Source organism: Dipodomys spectabilis, unplaced genomic scaffold, assembly GCF_019054845.1.
Source record: "Dipodomys spectabilis isolate Male_0828 unplaced genomic scaffold, ASM1905484v1 ptg000210l, whole genome shotgun sequence".
NCBI lineage: Eukaryota > Metazoa > Chordata > Mammalia > Rodentia > Heteromyidae > Dipodomys > Dipodomys spectabilis.
This window is the reverse complement of record NW_024870887.1, coordinates 6369005-6389485: the sequence shown is the minus strand read 5'-3', so window position 1 is coordinate 6389485 and position 20481 is coordinate 6369005. Positions and strand designations below refer to the sequence as shown.

The window sequence follows — 20481 nt, the reverse complement described above, 5'->3', positions numbered from 1 at the left end:
TCACATTTTTTTTTGATCCATTCACCTACTGAAGGGCATCTGGGTTGGTTCCATATCTTAGCTATGGTAAATAATGCTGCAATAGACATAGTTGTGTTGGAAGCTTTAGTATGACCTTGACTTGGTCATTTGGGTAAATGCCCAACAGTGAGATTGCTGGGTCATAGGGGAGCTCTATGTGGAGTCTTCTGAGGAACCTCCATACTACTTTCCAAAGTGATTGAACAAGTTTACACTCCCACTAGCAATGCAGTAGGGTTCCCTTTTGGCCACATCCCCTCCAGCATCTGTTGTTATTAGAGTTCTTGATTATAGCCATTCTAACTGGGGTGAGCTGGTATCTCAATGTTGTTTTGATTTGCATTTCGTTTATGGTTAGAGAAGTGGAGCAGTTTTGCATGTGTCTATTGGCCATTCTTATTTTCTCTTCAGAGAAGTTTCTCTTTAAGTCTTTAGCCCACTTATTTATCGGGCAGTTGTTTCTTTGAGGATTTGTTGTTGGGGGATTTAGTTTTTTGAGTTCTAAGTATATTTTAGATATAAGGTCCTTGTCTGTTGTATGGCTAGTGAAGATCTCCCAATCTGTGGGCTTTCTATTGATCTTGCTAACTATGTTCTTCGCCATGCAGTTTCATATAATCCCACTTGTCCAACCTTTGATTTGTTGCGTTTCTGGGTCTCTATTAAGCAAATTTGTCTGTGCCAAAATAGGAGTTTCTCTTATTCCTTCCTATAATATTTTCAGGGTGTCTGCTTTGACTTGGAGGCCTTTGATCCATTTGGAGTTGATTCTGGTACAGGGTGATATATAAGGATCTAGCTTTAGTTTCTACAGGTGTTTAACCAATTTTGCCATTTACTGAAGAGGCTATTTCCTTCTATTTTTTAGCTGCCTTATCGAAGATTAGGTGGCTATAGGTCTGTGGGTTCATTTCTGGGTTTCAGTTCTATTCCATTGGTCCTCCAATCTGTTCTTGTGCCAGTACTAAGCTGTTTTGATTACTATGGCTTTGTAGTAGAGGTTGAAATTTGGTATTGATATTCCTCCAGCACTGTTCTTTCTGCTATTCGGGGTCTTTTATTGTTCCATATGAATTTTTGGATTGCTTCTTCTATTTCAAGGATGAGGTTGGAATATTGATAGGTATTGCATTGAATCTGTAGATAGCCTTAGGAATGTTGCCATTTTCATGATGTTGATCCTTCCAATCCAGGAGCCTGCGAGTTTTTTCCACTTCCTACGTTCTACAGAAATCTACCATAATTTATAGACATTTTACTTATTCACAAAAGAAAGAACAATTAGAAATACTGGATTAAAATTGCCCATTGAAATTAAGGTTAGTAAACAACTGTAAGCTACAGAGTCCATATCTTGTATCTTTTTCCTATTATTGCAAAGAATCAAAGCTGGCTCAAGTCTGATTATCACCAAATTTATGGAATTTGTGCTTTACCACTAAATACAAAGCAGTCAAGAACCCTAACCTTTACTCCAAATAATTCTTTTACTACTGCTCATAAAAATCACTGTTATAAAAAACACATTTTAGGTAATTCTCAAAATATCTAAAGGAAAAGAATCTCTTGATTTTCACCAAACTCTGAAAGTAGTGAAAATCCTAGAGACAAAATATGTTTCCTGGCTCACATTTGGGATGCCTCACATCATACAATATATATGTGACTAAGGTATCATCAGTATCAGCACACATCAACAAGTTATCCAATTTAAGTACTGATTAATGTAATAAGTGGAGGATTAGATAACCTTAGGACCCAGAGCTTTTTTTTCCTAGCCAAGTAAACTGTCACCTTCCACAGCTTAGGGCTCTTGCTTTGTTCAGAAATCACTAATAAAAGTTGTCACCTTTAAAACAAAAGCTTCAGTTCAGTTTGCTCAGACTGAAATGTCATCCTTAAAAATGTACATAGTGTGAGAAGGTGTAACCCTGAAGATAATCCTAGGAAGTGTTATCTTAGTATACTACCTGCTATACTTTACCTGAGTAAAACATTTTCCCAGAGGTGCTTTTTTGTGTGCCACTCCTCCTCAAAACTCATCTAAGCCAAGCAACATTGGCAGATGAAGCTACAAAATCAACAATTACAAGAGCTTATTTTTCCATTGCTAATATGAAATTACCAGTTTTGTATTCAAAATAAGCAGAGATGTGTGTCATTGAGTCAAAAGAACTACCTTTGACATTCCTTTCTTACCAATACACCTCACTTGATGTTTTTCATAAAAACCTTGATTCATGATAATTATTTAATAAATTTTACTATATGAATGAATCGACAGTGGGTTCTCTACAGCTTAGTAAAACTGGAAAAAGCAAGTTATATCAGGATGCTTTGGGCTATAAATGAGAGAACACCAGTATAAAGTCTAGATCTAAATAATCTTGAACTAAGGTTCTCACCTACAGTGTGACTATGAAGCTGTTTCAGAAGCCAGGATCTCTTATTCTTACATGTTATCCCTTTGCTGTCTGAGGACCTATGTCTTGCCTTTAAGGCTACAAAAGCCCAAGAATCATATGTTTTACTAATACAAGCAGTAAAAATAATCCTTCTTGCTCAGAAGGAACATTTTTCCTGAAGCTTCCAGACAATTTCTTCCCTTTGTCCCTATAGTGAGATTGACTCAAACAAGCCAATATCAGGTATTTCTATCTTTTGTGATGGGATGTGTGTGCACTGTTGAATTAGTGAGCACCATTTCTGTATTTTAGTTGTTTAGTCATAAACAGAAACTGAAACTAGGTATATTAGGAAGCGATAAGCTAATCATGAAGGGCAGAGCACTAGAATGTCTGATGATAGAGTAAGAGCTGAAGAATTATTAGTAAGTAGTCATCAAAGAGTCACAGATGAGGCTTCCAACACATTCGAAGTAGAGTTCTTCCAGGTTAGTCAAGCAGTAGTTACTTTAGGGGACTAAGCACCATTTCTTAATTCAATAAAACCAACATCCTCCACATCACCTCCCAGGTGTTACTGGTACTGACTCTCTAACGTAGAAATACATTCACCATATTCTTCTAAGATGGTGACAAACAGCAAGAAACTTTGTTAAACAAGGGCCCACTGGATATAGTCAGACATGCATAGCTTTGTTCTAATTTTAGGGAACATTCAAGTAAGGAGCTCAATTTAAAAGGGGAAAATTTTTCTTCTTAAAAGATAATTTAGCATTATAAATATCTTGAATAGAAAATACCTATTCTTGTGCTGATATGATTAAAGTGACTTCAATATGTTTAGTTATTCTCAAAAGCAATGACATCTTTCCACAAATACATACAAAACCGTATAATGTGACAATATAGGAGTCAACAGTAAGCTCAACATACACTGGCTTTACCATATTATTTTGCTGAGTGACTCTACAGCTATCTTTGTGAGCACACTATGATGCCCACACACCATTATCAGTTCATTAATGACACATATATCAGAATGTGTTCCCACTACTAAGCAATGCATCACTGTAACATATGTGAACAAATCAATAAAATATAGATATAACTAAAATTCTGAACACATAAAAGATTGTCTTTCTGATTCACACATGACTGGACAGCTTTAAAAATCACTAATACTCCTCTTTCCGTTTCTAAAAGCCTCAAATTGTTTTGCCACTCAAGCATTAACTAATGATCCAGAAAAGCCAAGAAGCTATGAGTTGAGTGGACACAGATTACACATGTATTTCAAGGTACAAAATCACCAGACAAATGGACATCTTATGGTATCTTTAAGTTTAACATTTCACTTCACTGGTCCTAAAGTTGGCTAAAAGTAAAAATTCTTGCGTACGTCACCATTAGAAAGATGGCCGAAATCTACAGGACATTTTAAATCTAATTTTATCTCTGCATAGTCTAAACAGTTTATGTTAATTTACTAAAACTCTTTATAACTTGACTTTGCATTTAAATACTCATCATAATTTCTTTCCTAGCTTGTTATATAACTGTTTTACTTTTATATTTTAAGAATGTTCATTTCCAAATCTGTACCTATTCTCCATCGTGTACTACAGACACAATCTTTTCATTTACTATTTTATAAGTGAAGCAAATGACCAGGTAATTATATTCTAGACATTCGGCAAGCAGACACTAATTTGGAAAAAAATTATGAACAGCAATCTTAAGTTCTCCCTACAATCACACCAGATTGCCAGTAGCTCCTGAAGCCAGACACAGACTGACTGCTTAGATGCATCTGTTCTCCAACTTTCTTTCCCTTTCATTTATATATGATTTGTTTTGTTTGCTGCCTATACTTATAGCTTCCTTAATTTACTTTATATGTGTTTGCTTTAAAGGTTCTAAAACCCTTTTCAATCCAAGCCAAGATCAATAGTTTCCATATTCATAAAATCATATCAAGTCTACAAATGGAGAAACCCTACTCTGTAAAATTAGTCTGACTAAAACTTATGTAAGAAATAAAAACAGACTAACATTCTAATGCAAAATGCTCAACCTCATTTAAAATACAATATAAAACTAGAGTGAAATACCCCTTTTGCCCAGCTAGAGACCCAAGAACTCTAAGCAGTATATCAGTATAATGAAAGGCCCCATACAATGCTGTTTGAAATATGAAACTTAATTTGGATAGAATTTGCATATCTCCCAAATGCCCTCTGATTAGCTTCAATTTTTTACCAATAAATTCAGAAAAAGAAAATCACAGCAACATTATTAGCAATTGCTCTAAGTTAAAAATATTATGTGCACCAAGGCACAATGCCTATGTGTCTCTGATTATATAAAATAATATTTATCAAAATGAACTTCCGGAAATGGAAACAGGAGATTTTTTTTCTCTGTTGTCATTCTGTTTCTCTTATTTATTCATTTATCTGTTCGTAGGAGGCTAAGAGGGGCAAAGAAACGGAGGGACAAAAGGTGAAGAAATGTAGCAGTGGTACTCACTATACACTATGTGAAAATGAACTGTACAACTTGTAGGTAGGAATGGGAGAGAAGAATTTGGGAGAAATTGAGGGAAGGGGTGACAGTGTTGATAAAGAAATGTACTCAATACCTGACAGCAGTAACCCTGCTGTACATCACCTTTATAATAACAATTTAAAATAAAATACATTTTCTACTTTTGGTAAAAAAAAATATTGTATGCATTCCTAACAAAGTGTATCTGCAGTAAGGCATCATCATGGAATAGTATTGAAGATAACTTACTAGATAAATAAAATAAAATAAATTAATTAAATAAATGAATCTTTATGAAAAATGGTGTACACATTTTAAACTCATTTTGTAAAATAAATAAATTAGATGTAACAAATGAACCTGTGGGTCTATACATGCATAGAATTTCTATGGAAGGAAGTGGTGCTGTGGCTCAAGTGATAGAGCACTCGCTTTGAGCTGAAGAGCTGAGGGACAGTGCCCAGGCCCAGAGTTCAAGCCCCACGACCAACGGGGGAAAAAAATTCTATTGAAACAACATTGCTTGCTCTGGGGGTTAAACGCCATTGCAACAGGGAAGAGATCATCTCCAAATTACTCCCTGACACAACTCTAGCTCTTGGTTCTGGACCTGTTCTGTATAACTTGTATAACATAAAGTACATATATTATTTTTAATTAAATCTTCCTTGTGCCTTAAATCTGGAGCCAAACAGATTTAGTACCAAAAGTATTTCTATGTCATATCTATATATGAGGTTCATTTAACATTCTTGAGCTTCATTTTCTTTAACAATAGGATTATGTTATGATATGCAGATGGGATGTTTAAGTAAGAAAATGTATGTAAAGCCCTCCAAATAGTTTTAAACATAAGTGGCAAATAACGAATTATTAGAGTCTCTTTTGCCCTTTCCTTCCCTTGAACTTATACCTAAAATGAATGGAATTGACTAACATTTTCTTTTTTTTTATTGTGAAAATACTGTACAGAGGGGTTACAATTACATGGGCAAGATAATGAGTACATTTATCAAGCATTGTAGCCTCCTCCTTTGTTTCCTTTTCCCATCCCTTCCCATCTCCCCCCCTCCACCCGCCCTCCTTTACCCCTCCCATCAAAGTTGTAAAGTTCATTTTTTGACATAATTACTTGTACATCTCACTGTTACAATGGGTCCATCTGTATCCCTATTTAAACGATTTGTTTTTTCCCTTCCCCTCCACAAATTATACCAACATCAGATACAGTGAAAGCAGGGGTTATACCGTGGGGGAGGGACATACAAAGCAACAAAGAAATCATCTTATAAATATGTTAGAAACAATTGCATGAAAGCAAAAACATTTGAATACTTATCTTGGGGTTCATGTCACCTAACATCAACTTATCTGACCTTTTCTGCTTGTCTCAGACATATACTAGTTATTGCAAATAAGGGAAACCATGGGGCCTATGTTTCTTTGGGCCTGGCTTACTTCACTTAATATAATTTTTCCAAGTCTTTCCATTTCCTAACAAATGGGGCAATGTCATTCTTTCTGATGGAAGCATAGAATTCCATTGTGTATATATACCACATTTTCTTGATCCAGTCATCTACTGAGGGGCATCTGGGTGGGTTCCATATCTTAGTTATGGTAAATAATGCTGCAATAAACATAGTTGTGCTGGTAGCTTTAGTATGGTCTTATTTGTGATCATTTGAGTAAATGCCCAAAAGTGGGATTGCTGGGTCATAGGGGAGCTCTATATAGAGTCTTTTGAGGAACCTCCATACTACTTTCCAAAGTGGTTGTACAAGTTTACACTCCCACCAAAAATGCAGTAAGGTTCCCTTCTGGCCACATCCCCTCCAGCATCTGTTGTTATTAGAGTTCTTGATTATAGCCATTCTAACTGGAGTGAGGTGGTATCTCAATGTTGTTTTGATTTGCATTTCTTTTATGGCTAGGGAGGTTGAGCATTTCTTCATGTGTGTATTGGCCACCCTTCTTTCTTTTTTTTTCTTCTTTTTTCTCGGTCGTGGGGCCTGAACTCTGGGCTTGGGCGCTGACCCTCAGCTCTTCAGCTCCAGGCCAGCTTGAGCCACAGCGCCACCTATCCTTCTTTCTTTTAACCATAATTTAAGATATACCATGGTAAAGGAGTAAAAACCATTCATAAGAGAAGAGACTTTAAAACTGAGTAAAGTTAGATTTATTTTACTGTGACTCACAAATAGGAATCTACAGAGTTTTGTTTATAGAGATTTATAATACATATTCCTAAATATATGAAATGTGGACAAGCAATGCCTATTAAACTATATAGTGGAAATGAAAAGGGAATGGTTATTGGTTCCCAAACAAGCTTGCCTCTAAGTTAATTTTAGGAAGAGAAAGGAGCATTCTATATTTATATTTGAATCAAACCGATTCATATCTGCAGAATGTGGCCTTTAAACACACTGCTATATGAAATGTGGACAGGACTTATTTAGCACTTTACTTACATTCTAGATTCACTGATCTTTCACATGTAGATTTTAATCTTACCAAATGACTTCTAGTCTACTTTGCTTTCTTAGAATCATCAGCCTGTGTTCAAATTCACTGTTTTCACAAGAAGACAAGTGAGAATTTGTAGGAAGAGAGCCTTCCATCTAAGAGCTAATGAGAGAGTAAGAGCTCTGTGTTATGGTCTGTTCTAGTCTAGAGTAGTATTGTCTGCCTGAGCTGACAGGAAAAAAAAGAAAGGAAGGTGTCTGATTTCAAATATCACAGATCCTTTTTACCCTTAACAAATCTTAGTAAATTTTCCTAGAGAAATATTTCTGCAAGATGGTCATGGTGGCTAAGTCCTGTAATTCTACCACCTTTGGAGGCCAAGATCAGGAGGACTACAGTACAAAGCCAAGCCAGAAAAACAAATTAGTATGACCTACAGCTGGACATGGTAGCACACACCTATCATTCCAGCTACTGGGAAAGTGTAAATAAGAGAACTGTAATCATGTTGGTCCAGGTGAAACACAACTAAAGCAAATTAGCTAAGGACATGACTCAAGGGGTAAGTGTGAGGCTGGGTCGAAGAATCAGTACCACCAAAACATAAAATACATTCTACATATGTTTAGAACCACCCCCAGATACCTTAAGTGGTTATTGTTAGAATTTTCACCAGGAAGCAGATAAGTGGGACCCCTCACTGGACACCAAAGTGGAGGTGAAAGTTTTTCCTGAGTATTTGCTTGGTTGTTTTCACTTAAAAAAAAAAAAAACAGACTTGAATATTCCTTGTCCACAATGTTTGGTACCAGGAAGGGTTCCATGGGACATTTTGCAATTTGGAACATTTGTATAAAACATGAGATACCCTGGAGATGAGGCCCATGTCTAAACATAAAATTCATTTGTTCCTTATACATACATCGCCTAAAGATAATTTTAAACAATTTTTACAATTTGTGGCATTTTGCCAGTTCCCATCACATGAAGTCAGGTGTGGAATTTTCCTTGTGGCATGATATTAGTGTTCAAAGTTTTGGATTTTTCGAACATTTAAAATTTTAGATTTCTAAATGAAAGGGCATTCAACCTGATGTATGTACTAGCTAGACTTCTTTTAACCATCATCCATTCAAAGTATATTTCTGCTCATGATTTTTTTTTCTTTTTCTCATTTCTCTTTTTTTGTTTTCTCCCTACAACATACTATGAAATTGCATGTTACTATACTTCTTGGGTTCCATGTATTTCTGTTAAAAAATGTTGTTCTATCTTTTTCCTTTAAGTGACTTCCATTATATTTCATTATCGTTCTTTGCATTTTTCAGTTTTCTTTTTCACATCTCAAAATGCTTGCTTGCTGATATTTAATTCCATTTAGAATGTTGGGTTATAGTTATTTTCTTTTTCCAGATCTTCCCTCTACTTAGAGGTTTTCTTTATGGTTACAGTTATTTTATGGTTATTGAATTTTTGTTAGTTTACTCCTTTGGGGAGGAGGAGGAGTAAAGGGAAGTTGTTTCTTGTGTCTCTTTTTAATTCCTACAGGTCCCTCTCCATATCTTCAAATTCCTTTTTTTATTTTTTTCTTTATGAGTCCATTGCTAAGGAGAACTGTCCCTCCTTTAATATATCTGACTCTCATGGACGCAATTCTTGTCAGAGGCTACTAATTAGTTTTCACTGCTTTTCAAATCAACATTTCCCTGTATCTTGTGCTATTTTATTTGAGCTACTTTCTCCTGATTTGTGTTCAGTATTTTGGCATTTTAGTTCAGTTTCCTCTTATTTGCACATCTGAGTTTATCATACCCCATCTAACTCAAGCCTTTATACCTCACTCTAGGTAAAACAAGTTATAAAAGTAAAAAGGGCAAAGGAGACTGAGGATTTACCTCTGGGAATTTATGGTACTATTCTTTGCCTTCTAGTCATGCTGAAGAGACAGGTGAGATGTAGTTTATTTTCTCTGCTTATTCGACAATTACTTTTGAAACAGTAAAGAAAATCAGGCAATTGTCATTGTCCCCAAAAGTCCTTTGTTAGAAAGCTTTTAATTATGGACTCATTCTCTTCATGAAAAATACAATATGTCACTTTTTCATTTATTGTTAATGTCAGATTGCCAGTTGTATTTTTCTATATTGTTTTCATGTATACTTTCAAGCTCATTGCCATAATATTACTTTTAATATCTTGTTACTACATTTCATATAGCATTAGGAATAAATCAAGACATTATTCTTATAGCTTTAATATGTGACTTCTTTTTTTTCCCCTTACTCTTTTCAAAAACTGCTCTAGTTTTTAAAATACTGTGATTTTTGACAATTCTCCCATCAAAAGGTGATCTTTGTGTATCTTTCTCTAGAATCACTGCTTGTTATTAACTCCAGCAATGACATATGGCAGGCATGATGCTACACGAATTCTGAGGCTAGATTATGACTTTTAGCTTCCTGCTGGTTCACTGGGAATTGTTACTCAAAGGGAAGTTAATTGTCATGTAATAAATCTGATTTGTTATATAAGTGGACCATTATATTGGAAAAGTGGTAAAAAGAAAGACAAAATTATAATCATGGAGGTAACAAACACACAGACCAAGTAAAGTAACCACAAACCTCCTTACTAAGTTATCCAATGCCCACTCTGTGTCCTCACAACTCATACCTTCAGTATACCCATAAATACATGGTTTAGAAAGAAAAGAGTTCAAATAAGAGATGTTACACATAAAAAACACAGAAATCTACATGTAACAGATAGGGCTGTCAGGAGTCCAATGGATGTTTCCTGTACCTATATGTCAATAACTGAGATCTGACATAAATTTTGTTAAATAATTTGTTCCCTATTCCAACTTTGCATTAGCAGGGAACAATTTAATTTTAATATGTGATGCCAAAATACCTCTAAACCTCTAGCACATGAAAATGTTGTATTCCTAACCATTTAAAGACAAAACAGGAATATCTACAGACGAAGGGAATTTCAGACACCTAGTATAATGCCTAGACTAAAGAGGTCCTCAGTTAATATTTATCAGGTAAGTAGGTACTGACCAGGTAATTTCAAATACCTTATCATCAGAAATCAATTTCTGGTCTAACACACAAGCATGATATGCAATAAAGTTACTGGCCTATTAATTTATAATCTTTGAAATTGTGGTCCTCAAAACTGCATGCACATTTTAAAGAGAAAATAAACTAGTTTTCTTCAAAACTAAATTAAAATATCACAACAAAATCACTAAGAAAAAAGAAACAAAATATTTTAGTTTACTATGAAAAAATTGGAATGGTTTTAACAGTTACATAGAGTTCACTATTGTAACTTATAATTTTGTTTTTGGTCAATACTGGGGGCTTGAACTCACGGCCTTGTGCTCTTGGATCAGTTTTCTTGTTTAGAACTGGACTAACACAATTTTAGAGTGGTATACATTACATGTAAAATCAGCAAACCAATAAAATAATATGTGGAAAAACCTACCAAATCCAGGAACACTTTTGAGACTGGCTTTGAGGCAAATTTTCTCCAATCTGAGGTAGCTGTATCTTGTGAGACAATTCCACAGGAACATCCAATCTACTCTTGTCCGATGGTTCATGATAATTACACTTCTTTCTCCAGGGACAAATGCATCACCTGTAATAACCACTTTTACACCAAATATGGTCTCCAACAATGCCTAAAAAACAAACAATGCAACAAACAACAAACTAAAGTTATGCCTTTCCTAGACCAATTTTATCATGTTCTAATATGTCATGATTTCTAATATATAAAAGCATATTTTCTCATAATTCTTGTTCTGATAATAAAAGAGGGAAACATTAAAAGAATGAGCCTATGAAGTACTATTTATGTTTTTAAGTTCTACTAATTTAAATCTGTGACAGTTTTGTAATAGAAAAATGTTAGCTGTCCTTGAAATCTTCAAGATATATTAAGTTAAAAAGACAAAAGTGGAAAAAGTATACAAGAAGATACTATGTAATTTTTTAAAGATCTAGATAGTTAAGACTACCACTGATTTTTCTAGATAGTCAAAGATATAACAGTGAAAACAGTGCTAAAGAAAAACAAATATTCTCTGCAAATTATCTTTTGCCAATCAAAACCAAAGCTGTTTTATTTCACTAATAGATGACTTTAAAATAACTGTTTGTCTACCTTAATGCTGTCATCCTACTACTTCCAACAGTGCTTGGCACACAGCAGATGGCTAAATATTTGCTGAATTTGCTCCATTAACTTTTCAAATAGCCATAAATATAATATATATGAAATACTTGAAGCAAAGCATATTATAGGCTGGGGTTCTTAAAAGTAAAAAACAGACAATATGAATACTTGATTAATTCAATGTGTTTTTAAAATTGTTTTATTTTTAAATCATTTATTAGAATATAAAAACAAAGTTCTCTTAGGTGCATATCATGGTTACCTTTCTAAATAAACTGTGAAAGTAAATGAGTTATAGGTATGAAAAGCAACACAGGAGATACAAACAATGCAGAATGCAGCAAGACAATCAAAAAAAGATCGTATACAACAAATATATATATGTAAAGCTTTCTAAAACAATGGGATACTTTACAAGCAAATATATGTACATATGACCATATAAGATGATGCTAAGTGAAATGAACTCTAAGACATGAACACGAGAGGTTTTCCCTTGATATTGTTGTTCTTAACATACTACATAATTTCTTTTTTCTTGTCTATCTTTTTTCGCCGTATGTTTTATCCCCTGTTGTCACTGTATTTTGGTTTTGGTACCCTGTATATTGTATATACCTTTATCAGAATTAGGGAAGGGAAAGAGAACAAAAAAAAAAGTGGCAAGACAAAGGACAAGGGGGAACCAACGCAACAGCGAGTTACACAAGACAGTATGTTGGAAATGATCTGCACAACTTGGGGAGACTGAGGAGAGGGAAAGTGAGAGAAAAATGAAGGAGGGGTAACAAGTTTAAGAAGAAATGTACTCTCTATCTTACTTATATAACTGTAACCCCTATGTCTATCACCTTGACAATAAAAATTTTTTCAGTATAAAAAAAAAAGAAAATAAGTACTTTTCTAAAGTCATGGCAGTTGCTTCTTCTTACCAAAAAAGAGGGCATTTTGACTGGGTGCTACCAACAGCTTAATATGCATGGAACTCCCTTCAAAATGCATACAAATATATATAAGTATGTACACAAGCACTCTGCTAATCAGGCCTGTTAAGTTATATAACTTGTATTCCAAAAAAGTCTCTAGAAAGTTGGAGCAGAAGATGGCATAGACTTCTAGACTCTGACCTACAACAAAAGTATCTTTTTCTACTTTTAAGCATAAAGGATCGTAACTACAAAAGCATATTGGTAAATTACACCGTGGCCCAGAGGGTATGTATGAAGTCATTATGTAATATCAATCTGGATTAACTCTGCTCCATTTTCCAAATGTGATTTTTTTCAACATTTTTAAAGAACTGAAATGCAGAATGCATTAGCTTAATTGGAAGAAGCAAGAAGTTAACTATTACATGTTCCACTAAAAAGAGTTATTTGTAAAAGCTTAAACACCCCAAACTTTAACCCCAACTCCAGATGTACAATTTCTAAAATGCAACTCCAATCGATACTAAACCATTTTTTGCACTTCATTACAGAAAATGTAAAAAATATCCAAGACTATTTGAATAGGAACATCACAAGACTTTCTGTCCCTTGATATCTAGCACTCTATCAGAATGTGACTTGAAGTTATTAAGCAGCCTAGATCTCAAGTTCACCATAATCATTTTTAACATCAGACAAGATATATCTAGTCAACATTATTTATAGCACCTACAAAGGCAGAATAATAAATAGCACTACAAGAAGTAAAATTATTATGTCTATAAAGAATCCAGAATTCAAAATAATCCAGATTAAGGACTAGAACAAAGATAAATATTTTCATACGTTATAGATTTGCTTTGTTTCTAGTATAGAACAGCATAAAAGAAACTAATATGAATCTTCCAAGATGTTGTAATGCTTTAGGTCTTTTTTTTTTTTTTTTGGTGGTCATGGGGTTTGAACTCTGGGCCTGGGCACTATCCCTCAGCTCTTTAGCTCACGGTGAGCATTCTACCACTTGAGCCACAGTGCCACTTCTGGTTTCTCTAGTGGTTTATTGGAGATAAGAGACTTTCCTGCCTGGACTGGCTTTGAACCTCAATCTTCAGATCTCAGCCTCCTGAGTAGCTAGGATTACAGGTGTGAGCCACTGGCATAACTTTCCTACAACTTTTACCAAGTATCACCTAGAATTACAAACATGGAAGCATTTTCTAAAATACTTTACGTATTACCACTTGCCCAAGTGTTTCACACCCTCATAATAAAGACACTCAGTTTTGCCATCATGCCTACTGTTCTCTTTCAGCACTTCAATGAATCCTCAGTCTAACCTAAGAACAACTCCATGATATTCTTCTCCAGGTCTGCTTTGGCTTTCTGGTTTGAACTCAGTCTCTAGCTATCTATATAAGGCCTTACAATCCTAGGCCTTTCTCCAAAGACTCAGCACCTACTTTGTTAAAAGGAACAATCTGTTAGATTCATCGACCTGTTTATTGAACATCTATTTTGTTTTAGGGCTAAGTAGTATCAGCAGACTGTGAAGACTTATGTCTGAGGAAGTTAGAAAATGATCTCTAAATTACTTACTCCCGATTTAAATAATTAAATTCCAAGTAATTTTTTGTTTGTGCTGGTACTGGGGCTTAAACTCAAGGCATTGGGCTCTGTTCAGCTTTTCAGTCATGATTGGCTCTACCCCTTGAATGATGCCTCTAGTTCTGACTCTTTGCTGGTTTACTGGAGATAAGAGTCTATTGGATTTGTCTACAGAGCCTGGCTTCAAATTATGATTCTCAGATCTCAGCCTTCTGAGTATCTACAATTATAGACATGACTACCAACCAGTACATGGCTAAGTAATTTTTATAATTCAGAATTTAACCCTGGTAATATTATCCAAAAATAAGGGCTTGGTAGAGTACTGGTTTGAATCCCTAGTGCCACAAAAAACAACTATCCAAAAACAAAATGAACAAAGACATTATATAAATGTTCAAAGATAGGATGGTCACTCGGCAGATGGACAAAGGACTCCTGCGCACACATGCATGTTGGACTAGGTAATCTCTCAGTCTTAACTAGACTTCTAATACTGCTGATTTTACTACTACATATCATTTAACAAAGCAAACATGTTCCTTAAAAATTGTCATACAGGAAATTCTGCCAACCAAATCATTTTCATTTACATGAGAAACTTAGAACAAAAGAAACGACTGCTTTATTTCACAAAGATTTTTCTTTTTAAAAGCATCATTTCTAATTTATTTTTGGGAAAGAATATTATTGCCTAAAAAAGTTTATGGAAGAAATATAAATTTTAGATTAAATTCCTTTTTAAAAATGTGCTTAAAAATGAAAACTCTTCTAGCACCATGTAACAGTATACAATAAAACATGATAGAAGGTATCTTCACAGTTTTACTTTTTCAACAACACAGATATTCACTAATTTAAAATGTTAAGTAAGTTGTTCTGTACCCTCCCTATGGAGTTCTGATTCTATAAATTCCTTAAACTGAAGGATTCGCTCAGCTTGATTTTGTGACTACTTAACATTTTCTCAGGGTTTTCTTTCTCCTTTTTCTTTTCCATTTTCTCAGATCAGGTATTTCCCAGCTTGAATGAACTTAAAACTTTTTTCGTTAGAAGCATTTATGAAATTCCACTGGTTCTTATTCTATTATATAGACCTCTTTTACGACTGGACAGACTGGATTTAATATCAACTTTTATTAAATAATTTGCTTACACAAGTTTCTAATTCCTCTTCTGTAAAATGGGTGTAATAGTGGCAAATGAAACAAAACCATCCTCCTTAGTGCATATGCGCACAAGTAATCTCAGCTATTACTATCATTGTTACCCCAAAGTTATCTTGTTAACAAACCTTTCTAATTCTTCTCCTTATATTTGACTCAAATATGAAGCTGTACTGTGGTTATTTATTATCTAACACCATGCCAGCACCCCTCTCTTTGTGCCTGCAGAGCAGACAGCTTTAAGTGCAATTAGAGGAAAGAGCAAGGAGGGCAAATCTGGAGGAGGGACAATTTAGAAGCATGACATTTCATAAAAGATATATCTGAATAAAAAATTTAAAACATAAATAACTTTTAGCAAGGGATGAATGCAGTTTGTAAAAATCACTCACTTCAGGATTCACTTTTAAAATTAACTTTTAAATTATAGAAACCCTTATAAAACAGTAGTCTATCAAGGTAGAATGAGAGTTTCTGGAAATAGACCCCAATCAACCTCTTCATAAGAGGTCTAGAATGGTACTTCCTTCACTACACACATCATATTGACTGTGGCCTGGGGAAAACAGGTTAAAAAGATCCTTCATCATATTTTGAATGTACTTGGACCTTACTTACATTAATCTAGACAGATAGGAAACCACTTAGGAAATCATTTGGTTTCTAAATTTTGTGTGTGTCTAAATTCGGTGATTACTGGAAAGAAATCAACATCAACATTAAAAGTTTACTATATTAATCTCTTGTTATTGTTTTATGAAATACAAAATTGAAATGCAAAATAAAATTAATGATATAAAAAAATCTTCACCCAATACCTTAAAGATTTATATGTTTTACTATATATAAAGTATACTACCATGTAGGAAATATTTTTTGAAGTTCATGAAACATATAGAAAGAAGCTCTTCATTTTCAATATGGTTCAAATAATTTATTAGGTGTTTTAAAGACATAAACTACCTTTATTTCTCTCTAGCTTTTCTATTTTCCACTGTAAAGTCTAACATGCTTTTTATATAACATGAAGGACTTCTTCTACAACTCTAATCTGACTCTAACAAGGTAAAATAAATGAACTGGATACCTGGGACAAGCACCTGTGTACCATATAACTTACCACAGGTAGTGTGAGCCAGGTGGCTACAAGGCGATTGCTGATCCAGCGATACCAAGATGGGTTTATAAACATCAAAGGTATGGTAGGACCCAGCATAAAAATACTTCCAAAAAAGCTTCCTCCAAACAGAGTAAGTATAAAATAAATCCCTTTCCATGACATCATGATTCTGAAAGATATAAAAAAGATTAATTTGAGTACATTTTTAACAACCCAAATTCCACATCTCAGTGATGTATAATGATGTTTAACTACAACTCAACTAAAAAGGCTCAAATAAAGGATACAAAGCTAAATTTTATGGAAGTGACCGTCCAACACGTTCTACCAGTCTAACAAGTTACAAGTACATTAGAAGTTAAAAACTGATATGGAAACAAGGGTTTATTGTTGTCGCCGTTGTTTCTGGTTTTGGTTTTTAATGTACTGTGTGAGTTTCTTTTTTCTTTCATTTTTCCCCCTTTGTTTTATCCCCCGTTGTCACTGTTTTTGTATTTTGGAACCCTGTGTCTCATATATACATTTATCTGATTTGGGGAAGAGTAGGGGAATAACAAAATAGTGGGACAAAGGGTAAACCCAATGCAAAAGTGATAATCACAAGACACTATGAACTTTACAACTTGGGGGGGGGGGGGGGGAGGTAAAGTGGTAGAAAACAAGAGAAAAACAAGGTAAAAATGTAGAAATGTACTTGTTACCTTACTTACATAACTATAACCCCTCTGATAACATCTTTACAATAAAATAAAACAAATTAGAAATTGATGGTCTCAGCCTATAACCTACTTAGGAGGCCTTAGATCTGAGAATCTCAGTTCAAAGAAATCTTAGAAACTCAACTCCAATTAAAACCAGCAAAAAGCTGGAACTGGAGGTATAGTGCAAGTAGTAGTGCCAGTTATGAGCAAAAGCTGAGCAAAAGCTTGAATACTTGAACTCAAGCCCCCAATACAAAAACAAATCAATACTCTCAACTAAGTAAAAATCTGATCTATGGAAAACAAGTCGTCTAGTAAGAAGTCTTTTTTTTCTTGATTAGTATTTAACATTAAACATAGTAAAAATATATTCTGTAGGGTTGTTGTTTTTTTTCAGGCAGAAACAATGGGCAGAGAACTGCAGAATGGCTTCCTAAGTGTGAGGATGCCGACGAGCAATGACAGGGTGGACTAAAATATAATTTTAATATTATTATTATATAGGTAATATGCAGAGGGATTAGTTACAGGTAGAGTACATTTCTTTGTGGACAATAACCCTTCCCCTCACTCTTTCCCAGTTTTTCCCTCCTGTTCCTTCCAACTTATATAGTTCATTTTCAGCATTACGGTCTAGTGAGTACCACTGCTGCATTTGTCCCCCCCCCCCTTCATTCTTTGATTCTAAAATATAATATTTAAAATGTCTAGAATTGTTCATTCTTTGCATTAACCCTAAAAATAACATTTTTGGCTCTTGGTCTTAAACTGATTATTAGCTAAGGGATAAATAGAAGTTAGACCTTCCCTAGCTTTACTGAACTATTTTCCTAGGATTCTTTAGGGGATCCTCACAACTAAAACCTAATGCAAATATTTTAAAAGAAATGGTTGGAAATACAGTTTAAAATAAACACTAAAACATTTCGATTTTATGATCTAAACTATAATAAGGAAAAAATATATTATACCTCAGGATAATAAAATTATTGAAAATATTACAACCAGGAAAACAATAATGGTCTTGAAATTCATTCATTTACAGGTTACAGAGATCAAGACCTCTGAAATATTTTTTAAAAATCATAGAAATAGCAACAAAAATTTCAAATATAATATTGCTTTTTAAAGACATCAGATAACCAATAGGTCAAATCCCTTACCAACACAGAATCAAGTTTGAGTACCAAGTATATTTTTAAATTTCTACCAATTCTTGACAGCCTACACACAAAATTTCCTCAAATATAGACAGAACACATATATATTAAGAACTGACTTTCTGAGGACCTATAGATCTGAATTTTTAAAAAGTGGTAGAAGCAGAAGAACAAAACCCCCCATATACTGGGGCTCAAAAGGCCTGTTGTCCCAGGCACCCTCCACTTCACTTTCTTCTGAAGCTAAGGGCTGCTTCTTTGTATTAAAAGGTACCACAGGCAGTTTCTCCCAGTATAATTTAAAGCTTTTTTAAACAGGAGATTAGAGGACAGGAACATAACTTAAATTTAGTATTCTCAACTTCCATTTCTTTTTACACCTTCCCCCTAAAATAAATTCTGCACTCTTTCTACTCTGTAAAACACCTTGTAACTACCTTTTTATATCTGCTGTTTTCTTCTGCCAAGCAACGTTCAGCAGCTCATTTATATACCTGTTCTTCCATCCCTGCAGAACTATACTTTACACTGTATCCACAAATGACAGCCTCCCCCAGATCTCCCAGTAAAGGCTTTGGTATGTGTCTTCTTCATCTACTAATTTCTAATTTGATGTGAGAAGAAAATAAAATATACAGTTACAAGAACTCAGCTATCATCTAATGAAATCTCTTCACTGTACAATTGTAAAGCTGAGGTCCAGGAGCATTAAGATGGCTTCTCTCTAAACACAGAAAGAGTTAGTGGCTTCTGATCTTTTCGCTCTATTGCTTCTCTGACTAACCACATCATGCTATTTTTCTCCTGCTGAAAGGCTGAAAACCAGAGAACTGAGGTAACTTTTAAGCATATATTTAAACACTTACTTGACATACAAAGATACACTGCATGGATATACTACACTGGGATTATTCAGGACAAATCTGAAATTACTTCTCTATCCCTTCCCACCCTTTCACTCATTTATTTTTACTGACTCAAAAAATACACAAAGAGATTCCCTATTATGTGCTTACACATTGTGTTAGTAGAGGATGTGACAGTAAATATAATAAACATTACTTAGCTTTTCATAAATCTGCATTCAATTTATTTATTTATTTGTCTGCTTAACTGGTAGTACTAAGGACTGAACCAAGAACCTTGGGTAAAAGCACATACTCTATCATTGAGCTGTATCCACAGTCAAACTGTCACAAATATACTGCTTTCTACATTTCTCCCTTATGAGTTCCTCCCCATCTCTTCATCTAATCTAACCATTTTTGGTATCTTCTTCCAAGTTTCAAAAGTTTGATGAACAAATCAGGTTAGGAATTAGTTACACATGGGGATGAGGACAGAGTACTTGTCATGAGCAAGGCTGAGTTTGACAGCATCAATGTAAAAAAAAAGAGAAATTAAAAATAACTAGCTATACACTTATTTGGAATTGTTAACAATTTATAAAATAAAACAAAAAACTGACAATACCAAGCATTGGCAAGGACGTACAGCCACCAAAACTCACACACAGTGCTGATAAGAACACAAAGAATGTGTGTATAGCACCTCAGGAAAAGAGTGTGATGGTTTCATAAATGGTGCATCTCTGCTTACCACGTAATCGCGAAATGCCACACTACTAGCTACCCAGAGAATGAAAGTTATTATCACATTAAAAAGCTCTATATAATTTTTACAGTAACATTATTCATAGCTGTCAAAAACCGGAAATAACCCAACTGTCAGTCTGGGGTACAATACCAAACAACAGGCGACACAAGAGCACAAGAACTGAGGCCACGCCCACGTGCACTTCCTTATTCAGATGCCTATGTTTTTCTTGGAGCCTGACTATGTGGGAGGATACTCTCTGACAAGGGCTGATAGAACCCACTGAGGAAAAGTATGAACTCTTGTATAGGATGCAACCATACCTTATTTCATGGACTCTTCTTATTTTATTCACATAATAAATCATGTGTTAACAACTAGCATTGTTCTCACAGACTAATAGGGAAGATATATGCACAAATGAGAGCAAGTCACTAATACAGTGCAATGCCTGCAGAGGTTCCACAACTAGGGTGAGATGTAGGGGAAGATGAATTCCTCTGAGATGCATTTAACAAGGCACTATCTTAGAGGACCCATGATTGAAAGGGGAGCAAAGAGAACATTT

At 34.6% G+C, this 20481-nt stretch overlaps 1 protein-coding gene across 4 annotated transcripts in view; it reads right to left on the bottom strand.

Annotated features, from left to right (window-relative positions):
- The window catches only part of Lclat1 (lysocardiolipin acyltransferase 1), a 150544-nt gene that overhangs the window by 73599 nt on the left and 56464 nt on the right, over nucleotides 1-20481 (bottom strand). For all 4 annotated transcript variants that reach the window (XM_042696695.1, XM_042696693.1, XM_042696694.1 and 1 more), the window contains exons 2-3: nucleotides 16457-16625; nucleotides 10941-11139 (exon numbers count right to left, since the gene is read on the bottom strand). In XM_042696695.1, the coding sequence (XP_042552629.1) occupies nucleotides 10941-11139; nucleotides 16457-16621 (364 nt within the window). In that variant the 5' untranslated portion in view covers nucleotides 16622-16625. The remainder of the gene's footprint in view (nucleotides 1-10940; nucleotides 11140-16456; nucleotides 16626-20481) is intronic.